Raw genomic sequence first — 27,953 nt, forward strand, 5'->3', positions numbered from 1 at the left:
TTAACATAAACTCATTGGAGGTTCACAGGTTTCCAATGTTATATAATATATAATCTTCACTTACTGTTTTTAAATCTAATTTAAAAACACACTTTAACTCCCTGAACTTTAACCTAGACTGAGATGTTCATTTTGATTGTCTTGTTGCTTCTTGCACCTCTATTTATTTAGTGTTTTTTGCTATATTTTACCCTGTCCTCTTTTTAATTCTATTGTTTCACTGTGCAGGACTTTGTTCAGCATTGTTGTTTTTAAAGTGCATTATAAATAGTGATGTGGTATTTTGCCATCAGGCTTGCCATTTATGTTAGTATTAGTTTCAGCTAAATTGACCAAATTACACAATGTTAGTTTAAAGAGAATCAAAGCAACACATGAAGAATTGTGTTTACTATTAATTTATTTTATTGTTAGAATTTGCTTGACTCTGCAAGTAATATCAGAAATGTTTCTCTTCTTCTACACATTAAAGTGCATATTTGGTAAGGAAATCACTGAAAAGAAAATGTTGTGTCTTCAGGTACATAAATATATCCAGTTCTTGCCCACTCACTTCCCCAATAAAAATAAGTATTTTTGTTAGTACAACTGTAGCTACAGAACAGGATAAGTTCACATGAAGTCCAGTGTTTCTGTCTTAAACCACCCACAATATATCTTGCATTATCAGACACTCAGCCCCTGTAGGCGTGTTAGTAGTTTTCATCCTATGAAAACTGAGTGTGCTTAAATTGAGATTTTGTTTTCCACTGGCTCACAAAAGGGGATATGCAGCCACAGGCTTTGAAATGATCTGTTAGCACGCTGCATGGCGTTCTGAACTTTTACTGGACCTATTGATTTTTATGTTGATTAAATAGACTGTTGAAAAAACAAATACTCATTTAAAAATATTAAAGGAAGTTTCTCAAGCCAGTCCGTAACCTAATCAATATCTTTGTCTACATATATGCACACTTAATCTCTAACTCTGGCACAGCCCTGGAACTCTGAGAGCTTAATGAATTGTGAGCATCTGGAAATAATTAGAGAAAAATCAATTGGGCGCTCATTTGGATGGGATTGAAATGTATATGCTGTTATGTTTGATCTTTTCATTTAATGTTTTTAAATATTTTGAATGTCATAACAATGAAAATGGAAATATAATTTTCTGAAGAATCTCATGTATTTCAGTTAAGCTCCCCATCACACCAACGAACAGCCACATGGAGCACAAACAGAACAGAAAACAGTCGTCAGATTTTAGAGGCAGCAAAAGTAAGTTTATTTGAATAGAATAACATTACGTAACATGTGTTAATCAGGGAATAATTGTGATGTTTTCACAGCATTTGCAGGTGACAGACAAACGGACATGTTGGCATGGACATGCAGGTGGAGGTCTAAGTGCAGATCCAAAAAATGTGGTAGGTAATTATACCTTGTTTTTTACATTATTTGACAACATTTTTTTCTCTGTTTGAAGATCAATTTTGTCTGCATAGCAATTACAAAGCATTTGTAAATACAGTGGTGATAATATTGTGTTGATTTAACTTATTATTATTTGATATCGTAGTATATTAATAGCGGCAAATGTGGTTCTAGTGGTGTCAAATATTGTAACTGTACTTATCAGTGCCTAATAATCCAGTGTTATTTGGGTGTGGTCTTGTTTAGTGTTGCTTTGTACTGATGGCGCTGTTCAAGATTTGTAATGGTTTTTATCTTATGTCAAACCACATCCTTTCAAAGAGAAGCTGATCAATCACACCTTCTATGCCTTTTTTTAAATATTATTTGATCATTTTCTTACTTCAACTGACCTGATTAATGACTGTTTAATTACCAGAATCTAAAAGAATAATAATTTAAAAAGTTGCATTCAGTGCCATAATTGCTTAATTGCTGAGCCATCTAAGCATCAAAGAGGGAATCTCTGTGCCATTTTGTTTGGAAAATGATACCGTTTAGATCTTAAGTGTATAAACTTATGATAAGTGCTTTAAAACAAACCTGCAGTAAAATAGAAAAGACAACATAATCTCCACATTTTAGCTCTTGCATCTGAATTACATTTTTCGTATTAAAAAAAAAAAAAAGTGCTCCTGCAGTTATGTAAAAATCTTTTTGTCCTCCCTTTGCAATGTCACACATTGCTTGATTGTATTAGATTAAAGACAGGTGTTGGGCACACTTTATCTGTAATTTGTTAGAAGGTGCTGCCATGGTCTAACATGGTGCCACCATATTGAGTGGATTAGGGGAATTACTGCATATTCTTTGGCCTGCAGAGAGTCCCTATGGCAGATGTGTGTTGGAGCGTGGGTAAACAGCCATGCTGGCACAAGCTAGCTCTCAGCCTCAGCTGGGATGACAGCCCAGGTGTCTCCTGGGACTTGTAGTGTCAGACTGGATCCCCAAGTCCACCCGGAGACTCTGCTATTGTTGCTGCTGCCAGATTTCCCAGGGGACTCCTGTTGACATTTGATGTTCCACGTGTCTGCCTATAGTGCCATCTTAAAGTTACTGTGATTGTCACACTGAATGCAAAATGCATATTAGTTGGAAATATTGGCAGCTATAAGTTTAAAATTCTAGTTAACACTATTTTATGCATCGCCTGCATTTCACAAGACTTACTGAAAAGAAAGGGACAAAGATCCAATAAGAAATGTTTATTTCTTATCCACAGCTGAAGGAGGTAAATTCTGCCAAGATCCTGTCTGCAATGCTGTCTTACGTGTGGCCAAAGGATAGACCAGACCTCCGGGCTCGTGTTGCAGTCTCTCTCACCCTGCTTGCTGGAGCCAAGGTAAGTTTTTAGATGATACCGTCTTATTGAATCTAGTGTCATACCCTTTATTTACCTCCTTATTAAATGTTTACTAAGCAGTCAATGCTTATACAGGCTGCATTTAAACTTGGCTTCTCATCCCCGTTGTTGCAAGTGAATGTACTTCAGAGTTTAATATATGAAAAATGATGCTGCAGTCAATCACAGGCCAAACACTAAATCAGAGATGAAACATAATTTACTGTTTGTTCCACAGCGGCTTCTGTTCTTTTAGTTCTCTTGGTAGCTAGGTAAAACGTAACAGTGTCAACCCTTACATACTGTTTATACTTTGTTCCTACATAGTATGGCCTGGGTCAGTTTTGACTCAGGCCAAGAATTCCCTCGTAGTGTCTATACCAAATTTTAAACTGCAGATTAGGGTGAGTACAAACTGTCACAGCAGCATTTTAAGCTGTCGACATGTGATTTTCTTCTTACTTTAGCTTCTTTCGCTCATAGCAGACAGACAATTCAGGCCCTTGCCCATCAAGAAAACTCTCTTTTGCACATGTGCAGTTTTGTTTGAGGAGATACAGGAAAGAAGCATGAACACAAGGAGTATGCAGCTAGCTAGCAAGCTAGTTCATGAGCATTAAGAGATGGAAGATGAATGTGAGATGTCCGTTTAAAACCGTAATATGCCTTAGAAATGACCACAATGATGAGGAGACTGTGTGTTTCCAGATGGACATGCAGTTCTTAGTACAGTGGAGCAGGAAAACTCCTCCACCTGCTTCTCCAACTCCAGCTGCTCTTATTATTAAATAAGAGCAGATCTTATTATTAAACCAGATATTTTTTACAGGTTGTTAATGCAACAATTTCCAGCGTGTGCTCTCTGTCTGCTGGTGGGACTGGAGCTCACCTGTGTGTGTATGTGGTCTGTGACATAATTACATGTCAACATGAGAATAGGATAAATAACATCAGGCTGGTTAGTTTTTATAATAAAATGACAAAATATAAACCCATTCAAGAGGAAAGTGGACCTTAAATAACTTTCTAAAATAAGAAAAATAATGATATAATTTATTTTAATATAAAATAATTGGATTAAAAAATATATAATATATTGAGTAATTATAGAAAATAAAATAAACTTAATTGCGAGGGTTGCAGGGAGAGTGTGCTTTTTCAGTTTTACAACCCTTGTTTTTGGAGAAAAGCATCTGCTATTGCACAATATCATATCCTGTTATTTATAAAACATAAAAACATAAAAGCCATAACAATAACTTAGATATGGTCGATTGAATCTTCAAATGTTTTGAACTTCCAGGAGCTATTGGCATTCATAATAAAACTGTTTAGCCATTGTAGCTAGAAATGGTGTAATGAAGCCCCGTGACTGTGTTGAGTCTTTCTGGCCAATTTCATCGCCAGAAGTGTCATTACTCGAGGCCCCATTTAACAGCTCATTTAGTAGCACTGACATCTGCTGGTCATTTGATGTCAGTATGTAAACTACATATTGGTGGAATGTAAACACAGTGATGATGCAACTGTATTGTAAATCTATGAATATCTTAAAATATATGAATAAAGTAATTATCTATCTATCTATCTATCTATCTATCTATCTATCTATCTATCTATCTATCTATCTATCTATCTATCTATCTATCTATCTATCTATCTATCTATCTGTCTATCTGTCTGTCTGTCTGTCTGTCTGTCTGTCTGTCTGTCTGTCTGTCCGTCCGTGCGTGCTGCATGTGTTGTATCACCTCACTGTCACCTGGAATTACGCAGAGCATTTCTTGCATTTTCTGCAGCTTTTTCTACAGCCCAAATCACATGTGACATTCGCGTGAATCAGGGAAAACGGGGCCTCATTTGTCTTTGGTCACGTGACGTTCAGGAAAATAACACAGACTTCGCTTCAGGCCTCATTTGGACACGCCCCCTTTACTCGATGCAGGCTTTGGGGCTTTTGTGTCAGATGTAACATCACTAATTGTAGCCATTAAACACCGTCCGCACTGCTATATAATAAGAAATCATACTTTGTAGATTTTCTTGGAACTATTGGTCTTTATTTTCCGGTAAGTGGGCAGTAAAGGGGGTCAGAGTCAGACATGCAGCTCGTCAAAGAGCTGTAGCCTCTGTACATGAGATGACTGTTAAACCAGTTGAGCAAAATACCACACCTTTATCAATATTAATTAAACATGTATCACTTACAACACAAAACAGGAAATAATAAAATGCTTATAATAAACTACTTTCTGCGTTTCACAGTCTTGTGAAGGACAGCAGTCAAGAAAACAAGAAGTAATTTCATCTATGTAATGTCTGATTATGACCAGAGCGGGACAGAAATTCCAAAAAACCTGTTGACCTTTAGATGGAAAGTTTGAGAATTGAAAGAAAACAACACCACTGCTATCCCTAATGGTGAATGACACAAGGCTTGAATGGTAGAAGTGGATCAGGGCAAACCAGTCTAAGTTGCTGGTAGTAGACACCAGGAAGAAGAAGACATTGTACCATTGAGCCAATCTCGGATAGAAAACTGAACAGCATTGGTTGCACTAGTGAACCAGCCAAAAATGAAGGTGCACCCCAATTTTTACGTCACCCTCAAAGGATTGTTTTTGATCATTACACTCAAACTTTGATGGTTATTTAAGTTATTATAAAACAATAATGAGGTTAAAGAAAATGTCTTTCTCTTATAAAATAATCTTTATAAAAATAAACTTAAAGAAACATTTCAGACTTCGAAATGGCTCATGAGGTTGTGCTGCCGCTGGCTAATTTCCCTCCCATGGATTTATGTTTACGTTTACTCCAGGACAACCTCTAGGTGTAGCTCAAAGATTTGGAGTGAGTTTGATGGAAGCTGCTTTTGTTTTCTGGCAAGATTTGTCAGTCAGTATTGACTTGGTCCCGGTCAGTGGAGGTGATGGCACAGAGAAGGGGGGGCTGTGGCAGTCAAAACTAATTCAACTCTCATCCAGCTTTTCTGGTTCATTTTGCTCAGGCACAGTGAAAAACTCTTAGATTAGTGAGGATAATAGATAACCACAAACAAGCAAATTCCACTATATTGCAACTGATCCAGTTCTGTCGTCTGTGTCGTTTCAAACCAACACACAATGCGCTGAATGTCTGTCGTTCACAGCTAATCAGAGGTGAAGACCCACCCCTTCTGTTAGCTTTTTAAACACGGTTTTATTCTTCTGAACTCGACAGATTCGCATCTGTCTTCGCAGATAGATATTCAGAGAAAATAAAAGTCCTTCACTTAGACCACAAAATGTTTGGTGAACTGGTGCGACCAAAAAAAAAAAAAAGTTAGTTGCATGCCCAACCAAAATGGTGACTTTCTAGAGCCTTGCTACCCTCTTATATTATTTCCTTTTCCACTTCAAAGGGGCACTACTGAACTTATGCAGATTTTCACACTGTGGTGCTGCGTAACGAAGGCTGATATAGCATCTGTCTCGCATCCTGTCTCTTCTCTGAGCTTTCTCCAGCTAATAAGTCAGTCTGATGTCAACACTTGGCTTATTTCTTGCTCTGTCAAGTTCTGTCTTTTTTTCCTTTATTTCTTTGATAGTGTCCTCTTACTTTTCTTTGCCGTGGTGCACGTTCAAAATGGTTAGTGTGTTGACATCCAGCTGCTGGTGTGTGACACGGTGTCATGAATTAAAACAACTGTCACATGATGTTCTAGGCTACAAAAGTTGTGAAGTGTCTGCTGCATAATGAATGTCAGTGTGCCATCAAAATGTGCATAGTGGCAGACACTCTGGCTTTGGTGTTATATGGTATATTAATATGTTAATTCACCAAAACAAAGAACTTGATGCTTGGTTCGTCACTCTTGGCTGGTGACTCACATATACAGGGCTTAAAGTATTGAGGCTTTGTGCACAGTTTTTACGGAAGAAAAGTAAAGAGAGACAGTTTAATAACTTGATGTGTTTGCTAAGTGGACTAGCATCACGTTGAGTACATCTACCAGTGGTGTGAGAGGAACACAGTTTGCTCTCAATTAAACACATTAAAAGTTGAGTTGGCCTTGCAAAATGTGTGCTTTTAAGATCCAGCTGCAGTTTAGATCTACACTAGACCACAAACTGATATGATAGAGCAGTGATGCCGAACAGCTGTAAACGTAGGCTGCGACACGTCAGTTTTAGAGATGTTTGTGAAGCCTGGTTATGGTATTTACACCACATAGTTTTCAACACATCCTCTCTACCCGTCTTCTGGTTGGAGTGCGCTCACCTGCATGTGTGCACACACATGTTCTTAAAAATCAGGGCAGTGGAGAATTGTAATGCGCTACCATGTAGAGTACAAAGCTGGTAGATCCATTGAGGGATGAAAGGAACATTGAAATTAGAATGGGAAAGGTTATGAAAAGTGACCATTAATGCATCAGAGTTTTTTTCTTTGCCTAATATAAATTCATATTAGCTTTAGATTGTTGACCATGAAGTTTCATTACTGTCTCTGTCTATAACACAGTGGAATCTGTGTTATAGTCTGATTATAGGCCAATGCATATCATGTGTTTGATTACTGTTTGCAAAAATGATGACCAGACTATCCGTTCTGCAGTGTGACACTGTACTAGAGGAGTAGCAGTGTTGAACAGAGTACGCACTGCAGTCAGCAGCAAAACAAAGCTGCAAAATAATAGCTTTATTATATCTTTTAGTTTATTCCTGTGTTGTCTTTCATTGGGTGTTAAATGGGTGTATAAAGCCTTGGTAGCATGTACGACTACATTTTACTGCCATGTTGTATGTGCGTCATGTGACAAATTAACAACTTGAAACTTGTGAGAGAAAGACATTTTGCTAATTTATTAGAATAGAGGATATTTTTTTAAAAAACCTTTTTAGGAGTGTCTGCATTATTGTTTGTTTTTGTTCAGCTTATGGTGAATATAATTTGCAAGCAGCATATTGTCCAACCACAGCTGAAAACCACTGTGGAATAGAATTGAGCCTGCACACTTTCACACTCACTTTGTGGTTGCTTGCAAAGCAATTTCTTATGTTTTCACCAGTCTGTACAGTTTCAGAGATTCTTGCTTGTTGCTGCTTATATTAATGTGTTCCTCTTTTTAAGTGGGATAAAGAAGAAAGAGAATAGGTAAATAGAAAATAGTAATTATTAATTTTTCATGATGTATATCTTATGGTCGGGTGTCAGAATGTGCAGAAAATCCTTTCAGTAGTTACTGAATAAACACTTTTTTCTGGACCATACAATGAAATCCTTAAGCAGACTATAGCAGATGTAAGTTTTAAGGGAAAATAAATAAATAAAAAATTAGACATCACTTTGAAAAAGTGTCAGAGACACTTAAACAAATACTACTTGTCAAACTACAAGGGTTTGGGAAAGCTTAATATGCTACATAACACTTCAGAATTGCTGCTTTAGTTAAGATACCGCAGGCTAACAGGACACTGGCACATGCAAACGTAATGTCTGCTTTTATTTGTCAGCAGCACGTCGTTGTTTGGCACTGCTGTTGGAATACAGGCTTGGTATGAAAAGCATGGTCATGTGATTATATATTCGTGCCCTGGTAAGGTGCTGTGAAGTCCAGCAGCTGCGTTCATAACATATTTATCTAGGGAAAGTGAGCAAACAATGACATTTGAACCAAATAAGCTAATGCATCACTTTTAAGTTTGGCAGTTTATAATATAATTATGAATGTTTGTTTTCTGTATGTATTTGCACATAATTTTCACGTGGATAGTAGAGGCTGACCGATAGTTCGGCTGGCTGATTAGATCGGTCGAATTTGGCCTGTCATGTTGTTGTGTCACTCTTAGTTTTACTTTATCAGGAAATACTACAACGTGACTCAAGCTGTAACAGCAACTCACTGTGTGTGTTGTTGGGGAGTAACGTAAGTGCCAGACTGTTTGTGACCATTATATGTTTAAAATTCAACTCTGCTGAAGATGACAGGATTTGACATCTGAGAAATGCGTCTGGTTTTTATTTTGGTTCAGATGAGTCATGACTTCATGGCCAAAAAAAATGGAATAGAGAAAATGTGATTTAACGTTAAAGGCAATCAGAGGGCTGCAAAAACAATGTTTAGCCAGTATTATCACTCATTATATTGCTTATATATAGCATACACCTATGGTCTAAATCTAAAGATAAATTTATTGGTACAGCTGGTAGCTAAATTAATTTTGTCAAATATCGGAATCAGCATCAGCCTCAAAACGTCCATGTTGGTCAGGGTCTAAATGATAGTATATTTTGGCTTTTTCCTGCACACAGAAGTATCTGATTGGGAGGAAGTGAGCTTACTTTCAGAATCACTCTTGCAATTTTATTTCTAAGCACAACTTTTAAAAGCACTCCTTGTAAACAGCTAAATGAAAGGATTTTTTTTTAAATATATTGCAGCCTGTTTCCAACTAATTTTATTTGTATTTTATGTGTATTCTTTGCAGTTCTACCGTACTTAATCAAATAACCTTTTCCCTTTACTCAAACAACATGAGCACTCAACATAAGTGATTGCACTTGGTGAGGAACCTGCATGATACTAAAAACAATGTATATTCAAAACAGATTTTTAAATAATTAATTGCACGCATCAATCAGTGTCTGATGTATTTCCTCTTCCTTTGTTGATAGTGTCTAATTTACACCCTGGAAAACAATCACAAATTCAAAGCTCCTAAGTAAGTGTGTCCTGCTGCCACCCAGCACGGTTCCCTCTAGTGTGTGAGCAGAGAGCACTCGCATACAATCCAATCCACTCCTTTTGCTGCTTGGCTGGAGTTAACCTCCATTTCACCAGTTTGTCTGTTTGAACTGAAACCGCCAACTGTGTGAATGCAATTTTTAAATCAACTGGATAATTATGTGGTTACAGTGCATCTCACCTCTGCAAGCCACATTATCAGTGACATTTTCATTTCAAATAAATGATTATATTCAAGTTGGCCTCAAATGAAGCCCTTTGTCTCTCTGCCAGTCTGTATGTGATACTGTAAGATATAGCTAATTCTTCATAGCCGGAAACCTTTTCCTGCTACTTGACACAGAATCTCTATTATTAAATGACATATTGCCAGGTACAGATTGACACAGTGTTGATTTAATCTCCAGTGGTGGCCGTTGATGGATTAAAACAACCCATCCAACCTTATCATGTATTAGTGGTAAAATTGAGGAAATGTTTTGGTTCTGCGATAATAGGTTCAGGCTATTTTTGTGTTATTTTCCGTTGTCTTGGTAGCAAAGTGTCAGATATAGTTTTTTTTTTATCTTGAGGGATTCAGAGGACCTCTATTGTCTGACTGTAATACCCAAGTGTATAAAGCAGGTACCCTGGAGATGTATCCTTTTTGCAGTATAAATGGTGCTTTAAAGGTTTTCTTTTACATTTGGGTGGACATGGGGCTTGTTTTATTCCCAGTTTTAACATAATTGTTACAGTTTTATTTAAATTTGCATTAAAAACTTAATAAAACAAAGAACAAAAAAACCTTTCTTCCATGTTAGGGGTGGACAGGTTCAAATGAGAATGCTTTGCTGTGTTATGCAGTTTTCCCAGTCTGTTCTAATGTGCAGCGGACCGCCCAGCCTGAGTCACACAGCTGTCCCTGTGCTTTTAATTAGCCCTAATAACCATTTCAATTCCATTAGCAGGAAGTGCCAGCCTTCCTTCCTGCACTAGCAGAGCAAGTCAAGCAAAATACATGTACATGCACTTATACAGTGGGTATGAAAAGTATTCAGACCCCTTTAAATATTTCACTCTTTGTTAATTTGCAGCCATTTGCTAAAATCATTTAATTTGTTTTTTCCCCCAGTGTACACACACCACCCCATTTTGACAAAAAGAACATAGAATTGTCAACATTTTTGCAAATGTATTAAAGAACAAAACCTGAAATATCACATGGCCGTAAGTATTCAGACCCTTTGCTCAATAATGAGTAGAAGCACACTTTTATAAAGCCATGATTCTTTATGGGAATGATGCAACACGTTCTTCACACCCAAATTTAGGGATCCTCTGCCATTTGTCCTTGCAGATCTTCTCCAGTTCTGTCAGGTTGGATGGCGAACGTTGATGGACAGCCATTTTCAGGGCTCTCCAGAGATGCTCAGTGGGGTTGGACTTGTTGGAAGGTATACCTTCGGCCAAGTGTGAGGTCCTTAGCATTCTGGAAAAGGTTTTCTCCCAGGATATCTCTGTACTTGACCACATTCATCTTTCCTTTCATTGCAACCAGTCGTCTTGTCCCTGCAGCTGAAAAACACACCCACAGCATGATGCTGCCACCACCAAGCTTCACTGTTGGGATTATATTGGGCAGGTGATGAGGTGTGCCTGGTTTTCTCCACACATACCTCTTAGAATTAATGCTAAAAAAAAGTTCATTCTTGGTCTCATTAGGCCAGAGAATCTTATTTTTCATAGTCTTTGAGAGTCCTTCACTTGTTTCTTGGCAAACTCTATACAGGCTTTCATGTGTTTTGCATTGAGGAGAAGCTTCTGTCAGGCCACTCTGCCTTAAAGTTCCAGTTGGAGTAATGGTTGGCTTTCTAGAACTTTCATCCCATCTCCCACTGCATCTCTGGAACTCAGCCACAGTGATCTTTGGGTTTTTCTTTAGCTCTCTCACTGAGACTTTTATCCCTCAGTTGCTCAGTTTGGCCAGATGGCCAGCTGTAGGAAGAATTCTGGCCATCCCATACTTTTTCCATTAAAGGATTATGGAGGCCACTGTCCTCTTAGGAACCTTAGGTGCAGCAGAAATTTTTTTTGTAACCTTGACCTGATCTGTGCCTTGCCAGAATTCTGTCTCTGAGCTCTTTAGGCAGTTCATTTGATCTCATGATTCTCATTTGCTCTGACGTGCACTGTGGGCTGTAAGGTCTTATATAAACAGGTGTGTATCTTTCCTAATCAAGTCCAATCAATTTAATTACACACAGCTAAACTGCAGCAAAGGCGTAGAACCATCTCAAAAATTATCCTTACAAATGGACAGGACCTGAGTTAAACATACGACTGTCACAGCAAAGGGTCTGAATACTTATGGCCATGTGATATTGCAATTTTTGTTCTTTAATAAATGTTAAAAAATGTCTACATTTCTGTGTTTTTTTTCTGTCAAAATAGGGTGCTGTGTGTACATTTGAGGGCAAAAAAAACTAAAATGATTTTAGCAAATGGCTAAAATATGAAAAATATAATTGTCTTCTGAATACTTTCCATATCCACTGTACAACATAGCCTTCGTACATTAGTAATGTACCTGAATAAGTAATGTTGTAATTTTCTATAACTAAAAAAACTAATTTTATGGACACATAGAGTATGCATACATGGGGAATCAACATGGAGGGCTAGGAAAAGGCACTGGACAGTAGAGTAGGATGGAAACATTTGACCATCCTTGTTAAAAATGTCTAAGTATATATGGATGAATGAGTATATGATGGACTGATATCCAAGAGATATAAGAGTTTACATTAACAATTACATGAAACAATCTTGGAAAGTATGTTGTACAAGTTTTTGTAGAATGAGCTTAGTAGGGGAACCCTAAAGATTTCAGGCCTGAGATCATTTTATCAAGTCATCTTGGAGTAACTTTTTTAGGGCAATAGCTGACGTCATGATAAAAGACAATATAATGAAGAAAATCTGTGAAAGAGCAGCCCATGCAGTCCATCCAAAGAGTTTCACAAAGCTTCGACATTATGCTTCTATGTTGACATGATTCAGGAATCAGGTATCGGGCTGAATTCTACTGGTTTCCTTTCGTCGTCCTGTGTTTACAAATTATAAGTATTATTCAGGTTTAAGAGTAACAAAATAAGTTAGAAGCAGAATCAGTTCATGAAATAATTTCATTAGAACTCGTGTATATAAATAATAATTTAGAGTTTGTTACCATACACCTACAAGTCAGATGGGGAATGAGCTACCTTTGGTACTTTAGCATGTCACTGATTTGGATATATTTTAATCTGGAAACAAAAAAGGAAGATGGCAACTTGAAATGTGTGCACAGCCAAGGTTTCTGGGGTAAAATGTTGTCCAGCTAAGAAGGGAAGACAGAATGTTGCGAATCAGACAATTGCTGAAGCGTTCCAGCAAAGTGGTAAAATTTCCAGCAGACAATGTCAAAACTGAAGGGAATGGCCCACAGAAAGGTTGCTCCAGTTCATCATTCTGGTCAATCAGTCTCCATCTGTCACAGCAGTAGTTCCCAAACTTTTTCTGCAGGGCCCCCTTTTCATAGACAAAAATAATGTCATCAGACGTGTTGCACCGGTTCTGTGGATGTTGTGCTGTGATTTATATTTTTTCTGCACAGGCTGTTTTGTTTTTTATTGATATGATTAATTGTCATTCCGGTTTCTGGCATGCCAAATGTAGCACAGTGGTTTTCTGAAATGTGCTGCAGCAATTTTTGTGGAATCCATGATTTTGTCATACAAGACTGTGATCACCCCTGGAGGCTGTGTTGTGGTTGAACTCAGTGGAATCTAGGGATAAGCTGGATACAAGGAATTTTGAAGCTGTGATGCTCCCCAAAAGGGAGTGCTGAGTGCTCATTGTACAGGGTGTATAATACTTTTTTCTCTCTGTAAAAGAACTGCGAAAAGAAATCATGCTTTTTATGCATCATGTTTAATTTTTTATTGAGCATATGTCTGTGTAATAGACCATTAAAGATTTTTTTTCCTCCATTTTTTTCTTCTCCTCCTCCTCCTGAATGTTTCCACTCTCTCTTCCTTCCCAGCTCACCAATGTGATGGTGCCCTTCATGTTTAAGTATGCAGTGGATGAACTTAACCAGATGTCAGGGCACATGCTGAACCTGAATGACGCGCCAAGCACTGTGGCTACCATGGCAACGACTGTACTGATTGGCTGTAAGTCCCAGACTTGTAATACGCTGACAGGTGCCATGCTCATCAGAGGGGACTGTGGGACTTTGTTATCTACAGGCTGACCTTTCGCACCACATTCATATCAATGCTGCTCCACAACATCTCCTTCCCATTATTTACATTATGAGATTTGTTCTACATTTGAGTTTTCCTCTTTTAATCTTCGCACCCTTTTGCATGTAGTGTCTGCTCTCAAGGCAAACAAAAGTGGCTACTTTTCTAAAGCAGGGATGAGTAAATAGCTTGTTCTTTTTTATATATGTTAATGTTGTGCAGAGACCATAGAAGATATTTCTGTATATGAAATTCCTCCCTGATTAGTGTAGTTTTTTGCTTAGCTGCTGATGAGGTAAAAGAAGCATGAATAAATTTTATGAACCTGATACCCACTCTGGCCTCGACAAAGGTCAGCTTGGATGCAATATGCACTCAACACTGCAACATCTTATTTTGAGTAGCGTACTTAGGTGTTGCACACTAGTACAGCATGTTTAAGAAGAATGTGGAAAATGTTCTTGAAGGAGGGAATGGTATTCCTTTTATTCCTTCTTTTGGACACTTAGAGCCCTTCATTTGGAGCCTACAGTAACTGGTGTAATTTGGCTGCAAAGGTTGCACAGTTCTCATCCTACCTTGTCAGATGTGGACACATTGTTCATTAGACGAGCTTTCCTATTTAACGCCACATTACAATACCGTGAAGACTGGCAGACAGAGCGATTATCATCCTGACTTTGGTCTCAGCAGACGAGTCGTGTATTCACACAAGTCAGTGAAATTGCCACAGGAGGACCATGTATCATTCAAACACAAACTCTTATCAATTTGTGCTAGTTTTGCTAGCCATGTAATTGTATAACGATCTATGAGCAGTGTGAGCTCTAATAATTTCCTTTTTAAGTTTTTGGCTTTTGACTTCATTCAGCTAAAGTAAGTGGGAGGGAGTAAAATCCATCCTGTATAATGCAATATTTAAAATACTGCGCTGCTTGCATCCATCCTCTTCCTTTAAAATAAACAAAAAGTAAATAAATAAAATGCTGACACTGTGGAGAAATTAAGCCAGTCCATTGAAAATTTGTAATTGCATCATTTCATGACGCTCTATAAATCCATCCCCTCCTCTTGTATTCTGTTCACACAAGTAGCCCACTCCTCACACTCTTTCATGTGCACTCAAGTACCTTTGCTTCCTTCAGTTTAGTGAGGTGTAAGAGAGCATCCTGGTCTGTAATTGCAGACTGGGGGCTGCTGCTGTAGCACTGCAGTTGTTGCAGTGCTACAGCTTCATTACAGTCAAAAAGCCTAAAGCTCATCTGCCGTCAGCTAATGCAGTATGATTTATTCCATTAAAAAGAGTAAGGTGTTGGTTACTTCATAAACATTTTGTGTTTTGGATGAACATAGATTCTCACACAATAGCCCTACCATTTGAAACCCCATGCTTTTCACAGCAGGTGTCCTAAAACTCTGTCTCCTTTGCAATCCCAGATGGTGTTTCACGGGCTTGTGCAGCCGCCTTCAACGAGCTCAGGAACACAGTGTTTGGCAAAGTGGCCCAGAACTCCATCCGACGCATTGCCAGGAATGTTTTTCTCCACTTACATAATCTGGATCTGGGTTTTCATCTCAGCAGACAGACAGGGGCGTTGTCCAAGGCCATTGACCGTGGCACACGGGGTATCTCCTTTGTTCTGAGTGCTCTCGTCTTCAATCTTGGACCCACAGTCTTCGAGATGGGCCTTGTTAGTGCTATTTTGGTGAGTCCCAGTGCAAAGTTTATGGGGATCACAGGCTTTATTATTGCAGCATAAACCTAGAAACACAGCTGACAGTATGTGGCTTTTATGTCTCATTTACTTTGTAGTTTCAGTTCTTAATAGCTCAGGACCCTCCATCACCATGACATTCTGGAAATTAATTTCTGAGATATTGTCTCATTTACATATTAAATGGAAAAGTTTGTCTGTGAACTTTTGGTGAAATCACAGTCCATTTGTGTCACTGATAAATCCCAAAGCTTTGTAGCAGCTTATTGTCTTTCTACAGAGTATGCCCCTGAACAAATGCCCCCTTTCTTGACTCCCACAGAATAAACAGTGACACTGTAGCTTTTTTTTTTTTTTTTAGACCACAATGTCACGTTGCCCATAATGAGGGCAGACTCAATTTGCAATTAGCTAAATAATCAACATGTTTACTACTTATAGTTTCCTTTACATTTGTGACACCCTATTTTACAGTGGAATGGTTAAAAACAGTGCAGTCTTGCCAACGTAATGCCAGCATTAAGTCTGGTGGTACACTGTGGTCACTAGACTTTTTGTCACAAAGCAGTTGAACTGCAGCATGTAAAAGATACTCTGCTATTCTCTTCTGCAGTATTACAAGTGTGGTGGGCAGTTTGCAGCAGTGGCCTTGGGTACCTTATCAGCATATACCTTTTTCACGATTCTTGTCACTCAGTGGAGGTAGGAGTGAAGATTTCTTATTTTCTTTCCTGTCTGTAGCTTAGGATTGTCATTTCTTTTCTGGATTGGTGAATGCAGCGGTGCTCTGTCATTGGCTGAAATGTACTAATGAAAGCATTCATGTCATTGCTCACATGTCTCTGCACACAGAACTCGTTTCCGCATAGAGATGAACAAAGCGGACAATGAAGCAGGCAATGCAGCTATTGACTCCCTCCTCAACTATGAGACAGTTAAGGTCAGCCCCACTCACACTTATTCTGCGCCTTTCTTCCAGCTCATGCGCAACTGTAATACTCCCTTTTCGTTTAGCTCCTCAACAACTTTAAAATCAGCTCTGCTGAATCATGTATTCATGAACTCTGTAGCTGTAACAAGTAACCTACAAATACTGAGGGAATATGACACATGACCAAATAATTTAAGCATCATGTGACAGATACACTCAGCTGTGAAATCTTGTTATATTTTAAACCTCATCATAGTAATTTTCCATAAACAACTGAAATGCTGTGTTGCAAAACATCTGGAAAGAAAAAAGCTGAACTTTTTAAATGTCCTGAAGAAGACCTTTTCATTATGCTGAGTCACTCTAAGTATTCTTAAAGTTTAGATCTCAGATAATGTGTTGACGTTAATAAACCTCTATCTATCTATCTATCTATCTATCTATCTATCTATCTATCTATCTATCTATCTATCTATCTGTCTATCTGTCTATCTGTCTGTCTGTCTGTCTGTCTGTCTGTCTGTCTGTCTGTGTATATATATATTTATGTATGTATATATATGTATATATGTGTGTGTGTGTATATATATGTATATATGTGTGTGTGTGTGTGTATATATATATATATATTTATTTATACATGTATATATATTATAAAATGTATTTATTTTTTTCATCATTTTGTTTAGTGTTATTTTGTGTCATCTGTGTCAATGCGGCCACATTTAGCATCACTCTGAGCTGTGAGTGTGCATATGTAATTAGATCTCCGCCTACTCAGAAATCCGTTCCACTTTCACAAAGGGTTGGATGAGAACCTGAACGTGGTGCCACGCACTACTTCTGTTTGTCCCTCCATGTGCTACTTTCTCGTTTTCTTTTGTAGATTTGCTATATTTCCTTATATGCAAATCAATTACAAGTCTACAGTTGCACCGCAGCGCTGCAATTAGCTGAAGCTCACTTAACCAAAAGAGGGAAAACAATATTGCAAACTTAACAGCAGTAGAACAACAGTATTAAGTAACTGGCAGCAGAGTTGAGGAATGTTGTGGCTGTGCTGTTGTATCATGTGCTAATGTAGGAGATGTGCATGTGGCTGATTCATGAGTCCTTTTTTTCTCTTAATGATAGCTGTCTTAATCAGAATTTGTGCTGCTTGTGTTGTGTAACACTTAACAGAGCTATCTGTGCTCTATGTGTAATGAATGCATCTGTGTAAGCTGCTACAGATGTAACTAAAGAGACCTCACTTTTAGTAATAAACACTTTGCAACAGTTCTTGTTTAACTTACAACTGATAATTAGGCTTTCCTTCCACTTATAACTGTATATTTGTACTGTTGAATTACCACATTCCTCTCTGCCAGAGAATTTGGATATACACCCTGCCTAAAAATCTGTTGGGAGAGTATGAAGATGGAGACATGAAAAGTGCTTTAGAGGCCAATTGCACCCCAGACTATGCTCAGAGCGGTCACTAAGAACAAATGTACCCTAAAGGCAGGCTGAGCGGAAGTGTCTCTCAGCCTGACACTGCTCTCCATGTTTCCTTAACCTTTAACCTTTACCATATTTGTGTCTGTCTGTCTTTTTCACTAAGCTTAGATTCTTCTTCCTTTTGTAAATCTGTCCGTCATCTCTCTGGCCTGTGCTCCCTTCTTTCCTCTCTTCATGTTTTTCATCTCTTCTGCAGTACTTCAACAATGAGAAGTATGAAGCTGAAAGGTATGATGGATATCTGAAGCTCTATGAGTCATCCTCTTTAAAAACCACGTCCACGCTCGCCATGCTCAACTTTGGCCAGAGTGCAATCTTCAGTGTCGGCCTCACCGCCATCATGTGTCTGGCCAGCAAAGGCATCACAGCAGGTGAGGAAGTTTGGGCTGTTGGGTGATGATGTGGAAATGGGGGGTTAAGCCTGATCCTTTTTCCAGTGATCCTGGAAAAACATTCTTTCAAGATGTAAGCCATCACAAAATTTAACAGCATTCATGTGTAAGGGTGAAAAGCACCTAATAAGACATGAATTTCACCTCGGCTTGTCCATGACTCTCAATAACGGCAGTAAGGAAAACGTTACATTTGGAAATAAGAGAGCTTACAAAAAACTGAACAGATGAAACGGACAAATAAACCGTACTGAGCTCAATAATGGATACCAAATGAGAGCTAAGCACAGAAAGCATGAAAAAGTAGTATTAATTGGAAGTAAAATGGTCTTGATGCAGGCAGTAATATCACAGGGTGGTGGAAATGCTCTTGTCTCTTTTCACAACAACCTGGAAAAAGGATAGTCTGTTTGTATTTAGGTCTTGCATAGAGCTTGATTATGTGGATTAAGTTGATGTGTTGCCACCGTGTAGGTACCATGACTGTGGGAGACCTGGTGATGGTGAATGGCCTGCTCTTCCAGCTCTCCCTTCCTCTCAACTTCCTGGGTACAGTGTACAGAGAGACCAGGCAGGCTCTAATAGACATGAACACTCTATTCACTCTGCTCAATGTCGACACAAAAATCAAGGTAACTTGTCAGGCTGACACAAACATGGCAGTGAAAAATCAAATACCTTTGTATTTTTACATGTTTTTCTTTTATCCTTTTAGGAAAAGTGCAGGAGAGCTTTTACGTAAATAGAAAGTTCAGTCCAGCGTAGAGTCCAGTCTGAAAATTGAAAGGAAAGATTAAATAGAAAAAAAATTAAAGCCTTTTTATTTCTGTTACCTAGCAATAACAAAGAGCAAGTTGTATAAGGGTTTTACTACAGAACTGAGTTGTCCATGTAATTGGATGACACAGATAACCTATCTGTGTGTGGTGGAAAAATGATAGGTTGTAGTAAAACATGGTAATTACATGCTTGATGTGACACAGGTGCTTTCTCATCTGTCACCACCTGTAGTGCCTGCCATTCCTGGCGGCATTAGTTTGATTTGTATGTTGATATTATGAGAACAGTCTCTGGCTACTTCTTGTTTATTTTCAAGCTATTTTAGTTACTGAATCATTCAACCCAGTGCTCATTTTAACAAGTAGAGTCATTAGTTCAATACATGTAATGTGCTGATTCATATAAGAGCTTTTCTTTTTTAATTGGCTCAATTTCACTCAAGTGTTTTAGTCATTTTTCTTTCATTTGGGTAAAAATAATTGCTGCTAATAAGCTTTTTAAGTCGTGTTGTTTTGTTTCTATGTGCCAGGATTTGAAAAAAAATAATAACTGAGATAATTTTATAAGTATTAAATTATTATTGCTTGTGTACAACTTAATAATTTGATCTTTTTTCCCCAATTCTAGTTCTAAACAACCCTAGTTGACCTATTTGAGGTCATTGTACCTCGTCTGAGTTAGTAATAATGAAGCAGTTTTCTTTAATCCTTAATTGACCTTTTAAATACATGTACGAATTTTAGGTCAGATTTAAAGCTATTAATTACTTATCACTATTATAAAATTGTCCCAACATTTAGATTTAAAAAAGAAAACAAACCCTATTTGTTGTCCTTCTAATAGCCATCACTTCTTTTTGTGGGATATTTAGGTATAGACAGACACACCTATCCTTTTATTTATTTATTTGCACCATATGAGTGCACTTAAGTGCAAATGTGTGCATGCTGCCTAACAATAAGAAGACCATTCCCATCTCCAGTCTGTAATTATAGCAGGAGAAATTAATCTGTCCAGTTATTTTTCACTCATCAGTAATATTCCTATATTGTGGTTCCCCGTGGAATAGTACTGCACAGCAAGCCATTACTGTGTGAATGCTTTGTGTTTTTATGTAGAAAACATGGGCCTATTATGTAGATGTAAAATTATTTAAAACTCCCCCTCACTTGAAACCGGGCCACAAAATAAAAGATAAATATTTTTGCTCCCCTGTTGGAGAGTGTAAAATTATCATCTGCATACACTAATGGCCTGAGAGTTATTTGTATTAATTGACTGAGGTGGATTGTGGGTGATTATGTTGCTAGTACAGTAGGCAGTATAGACATTGAGGAGAACAGATTTACATTCTCAGGCTGAGGACAGTGTTTTATTCACTTTTGACCTTGGCTGCATCCCACCACTCGACAGCTAAGCTCAGGATATACCGAAGGTTTTCATGCCTATTGATCCATCAGTCAGTCACCATGAAGGACAGATTAAATAATCAGATGGTCTTTTTTTAAACTGAATTTCAAATATGCTGTGAATGTCTCTGCTTAATGCAGTTCATGCAAGCTACAAGCTCCAGCATTCTGCCTACTTTCAAGTTGCTGGAGTTATGTTGTACCAGTGTCAGCTGGTCTTTGTGGTGGCTGTTGTTTGCACTGTCCCCCTTTTTTAGTCCCATTTTATTAATCTAACCCAGGAGAAGGATCTTGCCCCAGCACTAACCATCACACCACAGGATGCCACCATCCGCTTTGAAGATGTGTATTTTGAATACCTGGAGGGCCAGAAAGTCTTAAAAGGAGTGTCTTTTGAAGTGCCTGCTGGGAAGAAGGTGGCTGTAGTCGGTGGCAGTGGCTCAGGGTAGGGCACCTTTTAAGTTCACTCAATGTCAAGCATTCAGCCAGGTGTGTCATCCATTTGCATGCAGTCACAGTATCAACAGTCAACAGTGGGAGCTGTGGCTGTCAGCTGCTTATAGAGAAAGAGATGCTAAGGATTGGTTCCACATCTGTTTGCAGGAAGAGCACCATTGTGCGGCTGTTGTTCCGCTTCTATGAGCCCCAGCAGGGAAACATCTCCATATCGGGGCAGAATATCCGAGATGTCAGCTTGGACAGCCTGAGGAAGGCTTTGGGTGTTGTACCTCAGGTATGACAATCACCAACATAATAAAACAATGTTATTTTATGACATAAATGCATCGTGGCCTCCTCCACCACAAATGAATCTTAATTCACCTTTCTTTGAATAGCAAATGTTATATATTTTACTTATTATTGGTGATTATACACAACAGTGAGCAACACCGAACAATGCAAGATTAACTGTTATCAGCTGCTTCAGAACTAAGGTGAACACGATTAAGTTTTCATTTCATTGAGCTCAGAGGCTTATCGGAACAGATGGTATATGAACATATTTTTGTCATTTGCTCTCCTCCTCTTTCTCCCTCCTATCTGGCGTTTCTAACTGCTGTCTTCTATTTCTCTCTCTGCTGCAGTAAAAACACTTATGCATCCTCATTTTTCTCTCAAACTGTGTTGTTGTCAGGATGCCGTTCTGTTTCACAACACCATCTACTACAACCTAAAATATGGAAACATCAATGCTACACCAGAGGAGGTGTACCAAGTGGCACGTTTAGCAGGCCTTCATGATGCTATCCTCAGGATGCCCCATGGCTATGACACTCAGGTTGGAGAGCGGGGCCTCAAGCTGTCAGGTTTGCTGCTTCTGTTTAAATGTATTGTACAAACCAGTGATTTGCATGCTTTAAAACTGTACAACAAAGAAGTAAAACTTAGTTGCTGTTGGATAAGCAGTGATCTGATTATTTAAACTATTGAAAAAGGATTATTTAATAAAATGTAAGATATATTTATATTTTAGCCGTTGATCAGCCATACTTTAAGAACATTTTTTTCATTACAATATGGACCATGTTGTTAACGAACATGATGTTGTTTCCTGATTCAAGTATATATTATTTATGTCATATTTCAGCCATTTTTTGTTTTAAAACAGCTGTTTTTTTTAACCTATTGGTGAATAGTACTAGGTTGTTGTATTATTTTGGTTTGGTTATTTTAAGGGTAACTTACACTTGCAAGCTTCAGCACATTGAAGATTGTATTTCATTATTGTTTGCAATTAAATTGTCTGAAGCATTCACATACAGTAGTACTTTGAAGACTTTGTACATCTGGAAATTACACCAGTTTCTGCATAAACATGATATTTTAAGTCATCTTAAAACTGTTTAATCTTCTGCTGCATTAACATTTTTATCATTTTCTTCAGTTTATTGCAGGAGCTTGTTTAATGGCATTATATCTTAGAGTTAGAGATTCTCATTTGATCTGCACAAGTCTGTACAATTAGCTTCCTAGCATCACTGCAACTCATTTAGCCCAGATAAATACTGTGAGCTGTTTCACTCAGCATTCAAGACGCAATTACCAGCAGCACAGATTTCTTTATGTAGAGTGACTGAGCAAGTGAGAGGACGGACAAATAAAGACACGAGTAACTTCTCATTAATTTTACCACTGCTATACGTGACAGCTGCCAGTGAGAGGAGAAGGCGGGGATGGGGAAGGGGGCAGTCTGGGCTCCAAGGCTCCTATCTCGCTTCAGTGCTGCCAGCAATGTTTACACTCGCTGAAAGCCGCTTGCTTTCAAGAGGCCACACACCGCTCATATGTAATACAGGCCAAACCACACACAGCAGGAGAAATCTTTGAGCCAAACTGACTTTTATTTACAATTAAATAGAAGATTTCTTTCTTTCTTTCTTTTTTTTTTTTTTTAACTTAATTGAACCCTGCCTTATGATCCCCCCACATTTCTGTTATGTGATTAGAAAGACCAGGAAAAAAACTTGCTGTAACTACCCATATTTTAAAAACTGGCTGCAGTCTAACATTCATAACCTCCTCTTGTAATTTGTTTCAGGAGGAGAGAAGCAACGTGTTGCCATTGCCCGTGCTATACTTAAGAATCCACCCATCCTCCTGTATGATGAAGCAACATCGTCCCTCGACTCTATCACTGAAGAGGTTGGTCTGACAGCGCGTGAACACATTCACACTGACAGACATCGGCATGCATGCATAATGTACCCACAAATGCCTGCTCGGTGCTGCGTGTACAGGGTGGCACCTCATCACGTCTGCATACTCATTTTAGCAGAACAAACACCTACTCAGTCACCTGCTGTAGGTACACAATAATTCAGGTCACTCCTGCGTCACATACCTGCTGTGACACTCTCCCCACACACACACACACACACACACACACATGCACACACACCAACTCATTGCTCTCCCTTGCCACCTGCCACTGTTTTCTCCTACTTAATCTCCAGCTCAGCTTACACCACAGTCTTTGTAAATGTTATATTTAATGAGAAAGTTCAGCACGCCCTCTCTGAACTTAAGAAAAGAATAGGGCAATAGATGTGGTTGTTAACTGAGATTTTCTCTTGCTTCTCAACACAATGTTTTTAAATTATTATATGCAAACACTGGAAAGAAAAGCATATGAAGGTGGATGTTGCTGAGCAACGTATTTATTTAATTTCTCTGTCAAATCAAAGTTTGAGAATATATTTCATATATATCCTGTCATTCATGTGATGCTCTCTTTTTTTTTCCATCCTCACACCGTCATTATTGCGTGAGATTAGGAGATTCTCTGGTTAGCCTTAAAAGAAAATAATATTTCTCTTTGTGTGCTTGTAGAACATCCTGAATTCAATGAAGGAGATGGTGAAAGACAGGACTTCATTGTTCATTGCCCACAGGCTTTCCACAATCGTAGATGCAGATGAGATTTTAGTGCTTCATGAGGTAAGAGCCCATGCACTGGTTTATAACACGATCACATGCCTTCACTTATCATTACTTTCAGTTGTCAGTTTTATGAAAAGCACATTGAATCACAGTTTAGAGTTTTCAAGTGTAAAAATGGACAGTTTTAATTGAAAGTCCAATTAGATAAATTTCCATTGAAGGGATGAACAATGGCCAGCACTCTGTAACCTTCAGTGCACTACATCTGCCACAAACGAGAGGTTAGCAAGTTGCCTTATTTTAGCTCTCATTTATTTTCAGTCACCTTTCCTCGATGTATGTGAGAAAACCATTCTTTGTTTAGCTTTTCTCATTAACTTCAACAACAACAGGACTGTGCTGGTAGAAGAGAATGTATTATTTTCTCCATAAGGGCTCATTAAAGCAGTCAGACTCGACTAGCTGTTTTGGTCAGATGGCGTGTCTTGTTTGTCTTGGTGACTAATAATGTATGGGCCGGTTTCCCAGACACTGATGAGGCCTTATCCAAGACTATACATGTTAAGTGGGAATTTATGTGTATTTATTTCATTTTTTGGTCAGAATAAAGGTGAGCTGGAAACGGCATGCTTTTTTCTTAACTGTGGTAGAAGTGAATGTTTTCTGTGTTACAGAAATATCCAAATTTAAAAAAAGCCACAGAATGTAATGGGTTGGACTTGGCAATACTATAAAGCACAAAGGAGACAAAAGGAAATTCAGTTATTATCTAGAAAGTAAGAGTTAATATAGAATTTGAAGCAGGTGAGGTGACATATTCCAGTAGTGCTTGAGTGAGAGGATAATATGAAAAGAGGGTTCTTTGAACTGTGGTGAGTTGAACATGCTTCCTTCCATGTTTCTAGTGTCAGATGGCAGGGATCAGAGGGTCGTGGCGAGGAGGCACGTTTGTGAGTGATGCCACCATAGCGTTTGCTAGTGTAACCAGCAGAGGACTGCCTGGGGTGCTCATTAAAATAATGAGCGGATGCAGTCACATGCTTATCCTGGGTGCAATAAAGATGATGCCAACACCTCTGCATGCTCATGGGAGGTGGGGGAAGGGGGTGCCTTCATTTGTGTTTTACTGCGTAGGAGGGATGTGTGTTATGTTGTGTGTAGATGAGCATGTGTGTCTGCGAGTCCGTGTTTGTGTGAGAGGAATGCAACAGTTGTTGGGGAGGCGGCAAGGATTCAAGGGGGGGAGCTGACTCTCCACAGAGTGTGGTCAGTGTGGTGTCGTCATGAAGAGATGCTAACTATAGGACTCCATGTTCATTGCCCCTTTATTTTTATGTTATGTTCAGCCTCTCTTTTTTTATTTTTTTGTTCTAATGTGTATTTTCTCCTTCCTTTTTGTTTTTCCCTGCCAGGGCAAAGTGGCAGAGAGAGGCAACCACTACACCCTCCTCCAAACCCCAGGCAGCTTATATGCAGAACTGTGGAACGCTCAGAACAGCAAAATCCTGAACAACAGCAAGAACTCGACTGAGCCGCCGGCTGAGCGGCTGTCCCAAAAGGAGGAGGAGAGGAAAAAATTGCAGGAGGAGATCCTAAACAGCGTGAAGGGCTGTGGGAACTGCTCCTGTTGAGAAAAGCTGCCTTCGCCATGTTTCTTCATCCCTCACAGATGGCCAACGCTGGAAGCCCTGGTCCGTGCGGCACCGGAGAGGGGAGGGAGGGGTTGTTACAACCCCAGTACCCACTCCAGCCGAACCCCCGATTAGTGTGACTGTCTCTCTTCCTCATGTGAATAAAGGCCAGTGCTCGCCAAAATGAAGGAGGAGGAGCAGAACAGGGAGCAAGTGTATTTAGCACTGGCTGGTGGCCAGAGATAGAGCTTATATGCCAGTTGTCTCAGCTGAAGCAAAGCATAAGAGACCTTGTATATCACATATGTGTGTTTAAGACATCTGTTAGTCAACATGGTTGTCCCCTCTTCCTTATTTTTGGCATCGGGTTTATTGACATCTGCCATTGCACTCTAAACATGTAATGACTTACATATGCCTTGATGTTGACACAAAATTTACTATAACTTAATTTTTTTTAAATTATTCCAAAAATAAACTGATCTATAGTTTGCGTTTTTAATTAAAGATGTGTACATATCGTTTATTCTGCAGTTAGGGGATCAGAGTTAAAATTGGGGATTACGAAACTGTTTGACAGGATGATCACAATGGGTTTAGCAAGTAGATGCTCCTGTGAAGTTTAGTTATAATACACACTGGTCGTGTCCATGGTCTGTGTTTTTATCCTACTAACCTTGGATAGATACTCAAATCAGAGACGAATCGCAATGTTTGGATCTGTGTTTACTGGACATACACCGCAATGTCACAATTTTGCATTATAAAAATAAACACAATATATAGGAACCCTTATAAATCATGAATGGTTCTCACCACAGTAGGAACCTCATCTTAAAGCATTTGCTTTTTTTCTTTTGAAACACATCAAGCCTTGGTTTGCTTTCTTGGTCTTTTTAAAACTAATCTGAAAAGTTTTAACAGCAGTTAGACAGCTTTTTAGATTGTATGACCAAAATATGGAGTTTGCATGTAAATGTGTAAACACATGTATGTCCTAATTTTCTGAGGGCTATTTTGACTGTGATATGCACATTTTCTTAGGAATTTTGCCATGTTATTGTATCTAAAATGGAAAAGTAAATATCGGCTGTAAAAACACTAAAGCCATGTAATTCTGGACTATGTTGACGTGTGAGTTCACTTCTGACAGTTTAATAAATGTGGGTTTTTGACTACACTGCTTTTCTGAATAAGGTTGTACAATATTGGTATAAATACCCTACAATATCTATTTTTTACACCATTCATTCAGGTCATATTTCTCCATTGCTGCATTAGACCATGACTTCTTTCCAGCGGGTTGTCTCAACCCCGATCTCTGCATTTTTACCAAACTGAAGGGCTCAAAGATCACAAACCAATGTGTGGTATCATGATGCGTTTCTCTCAACGCCTATTAGATTCTAGTTGTCAGACCCCTAAACTTGCATACTTTACATTTCCACGCTCCAACACAACTCGGTAAATTATGTGGGTTTTATCAAAGCCCATTAAAAAGTGAACAAATTGGCCCATTTATTTAAGTCAGGTGTTCTGGGAGCAGAAGAACTTGTATAATGTTGCAGAGCAGTAGAGCCAAGGTAAGTTATGCTGAAAACTGCTATGTGCTTCTAGCTATAGGAATGGTTACTACTACATAAGTTATTGTTTGATATTAGATGCCCTTGGTCAAACACTGTTAATTAATGTAAATCTATAAAACCAGCATATATCATACATATGTCTAATCTGGACACCTCTACGCCAAACCTTAACCTTCCTAACAGCAACAACTGAGATAAAAATAAAGATATAAACATGTATGTGAGCATGTTTCCTTAGACTAATGGCACTGGTCCAGCTGGCAGAAGTGGAATTATTAAATGTGTCTTGGGGTGTTTGGATGAAGTAACTGAGTGTTCTCCTTTTTGCCAGAGTTAATTTATTCTATTAATACATAATCAAGCTACCAGGTGGTAAGAATTCAACCTTTTTTAGAGGAACTCAGAGGCAAAATGAACATTAACAGAGCGGAACCCAAATGGAGCTGTGGCTATTTCCCAGGTGTATCATATTAGTTAAAAAAGTAGAAATCATTATTTCTTATTAGTCACATTTAGAAAAAAAAAGAAGGAAAATATATTATCAATTTTGGTAAAAGGGAGTTAAGTTGGTAGTTGAATTTGGAAAGTGGGTGAAGGGATTGATGGGTGGGGTCAGGTGCTTGTCTGGGTTGGAGGCATCTCGGTTTAGGGGGGCACTGGGCCAGGCGCTGACCCATAGGTGTCTGTTCAGGGAGGCTCGTTCCTCCCAGGTGTCAGGAATGGACCACTGTAGGCCAGCGCTAACAGTGGGTAGTTGTTCAAGGTGGCCTGTGGTGAGTGTTTCCCAGATACACAAGGTCCTGGGTCCTGTAATGAACTCATATTTGGGT

General features: G+C 38.7%; 1 protein-coding gene across 1 annotated transcript in view; it reads left to right on the forward strand.

The window, feature by feature from the left end:
• abcb7 (ATP-binding cassette, sub-family B (MDR/TAP), member 7) overlaps positions 1–26,712 on the forward strand; it is a 28,252-nt gene extending 1,540 nt beyond the window's left edge. Inside the window, exons 2-16 of the mRNA XM_041989533.1 lie at positions 1,177–1,260; positions 1,332–1,409; positions 2,678–2,797; positions 13,594–13,726; positions 15,236–15,504; positions 16,127–16,215; positions 16,366–16,453; positions 18,141–18,315; positions 18,811–18,968; positions 20,807–20,970; positions 21,129–21,258; positions 21,661–21,832; positions 23,065–23,168; positions 23,856–23,963; positions 25,319–26,712. Coding sequence (XP_041845467.1) covers positions 1,177–1,260; positions 1,332–1,409; positions 2,678–2,797; positions 13,594–13,726; positions 15,236–15,504; positions 16,127–16,215; positions 16,366–16,453; positions 18,141–18,315; positions 18,811–18,968; positions 20,807–20,970; positions 21,129–21,258; positions 21,661–21,832; positions 23,065–23,168; positions 23,856–23,963; positions 25,319–25,537 — 2,091 coding nt within the window. The 3' untranslated portion in view covers positions 25,538–26,712. The remainder of the gene's footprint in view (positions 1–1,176; positions 1,261–1,331; positions 1,410–2,677; positions 2,798–13,593; positions 13,727–15,235; positions 15,505–16,126; positions 16,216–16,365; positions 16,454–18,140; positions 18,316–18,810; positions 18,969–20,806; positions 20,971–21,128; positions 21,259–21,660; positions 21,833–23,064; positions 23,169–23,855; positions 23,964–25,318) is intronic.
• The last annotated feature ends 1,241 nt before the right edge of the window (positions 26,713–27,953 follow it).

The sequence above is a fragment of the Melanotaenia boesemani genome, chromosome 7, assembly GCF_017639745.1.
Source record: "Melanotaenia boesemani isolate fMelBoe1 chromosome 7, fMelBoe1.pri, whole genome shotgun sequence".
Lineage (NCBI taxonomy): Eukaryota > Metazoa > Chordata > Actinopteri > Atheriniformes > Melanotaeniidae > Melanotaenia > Melanotaenia boesemani.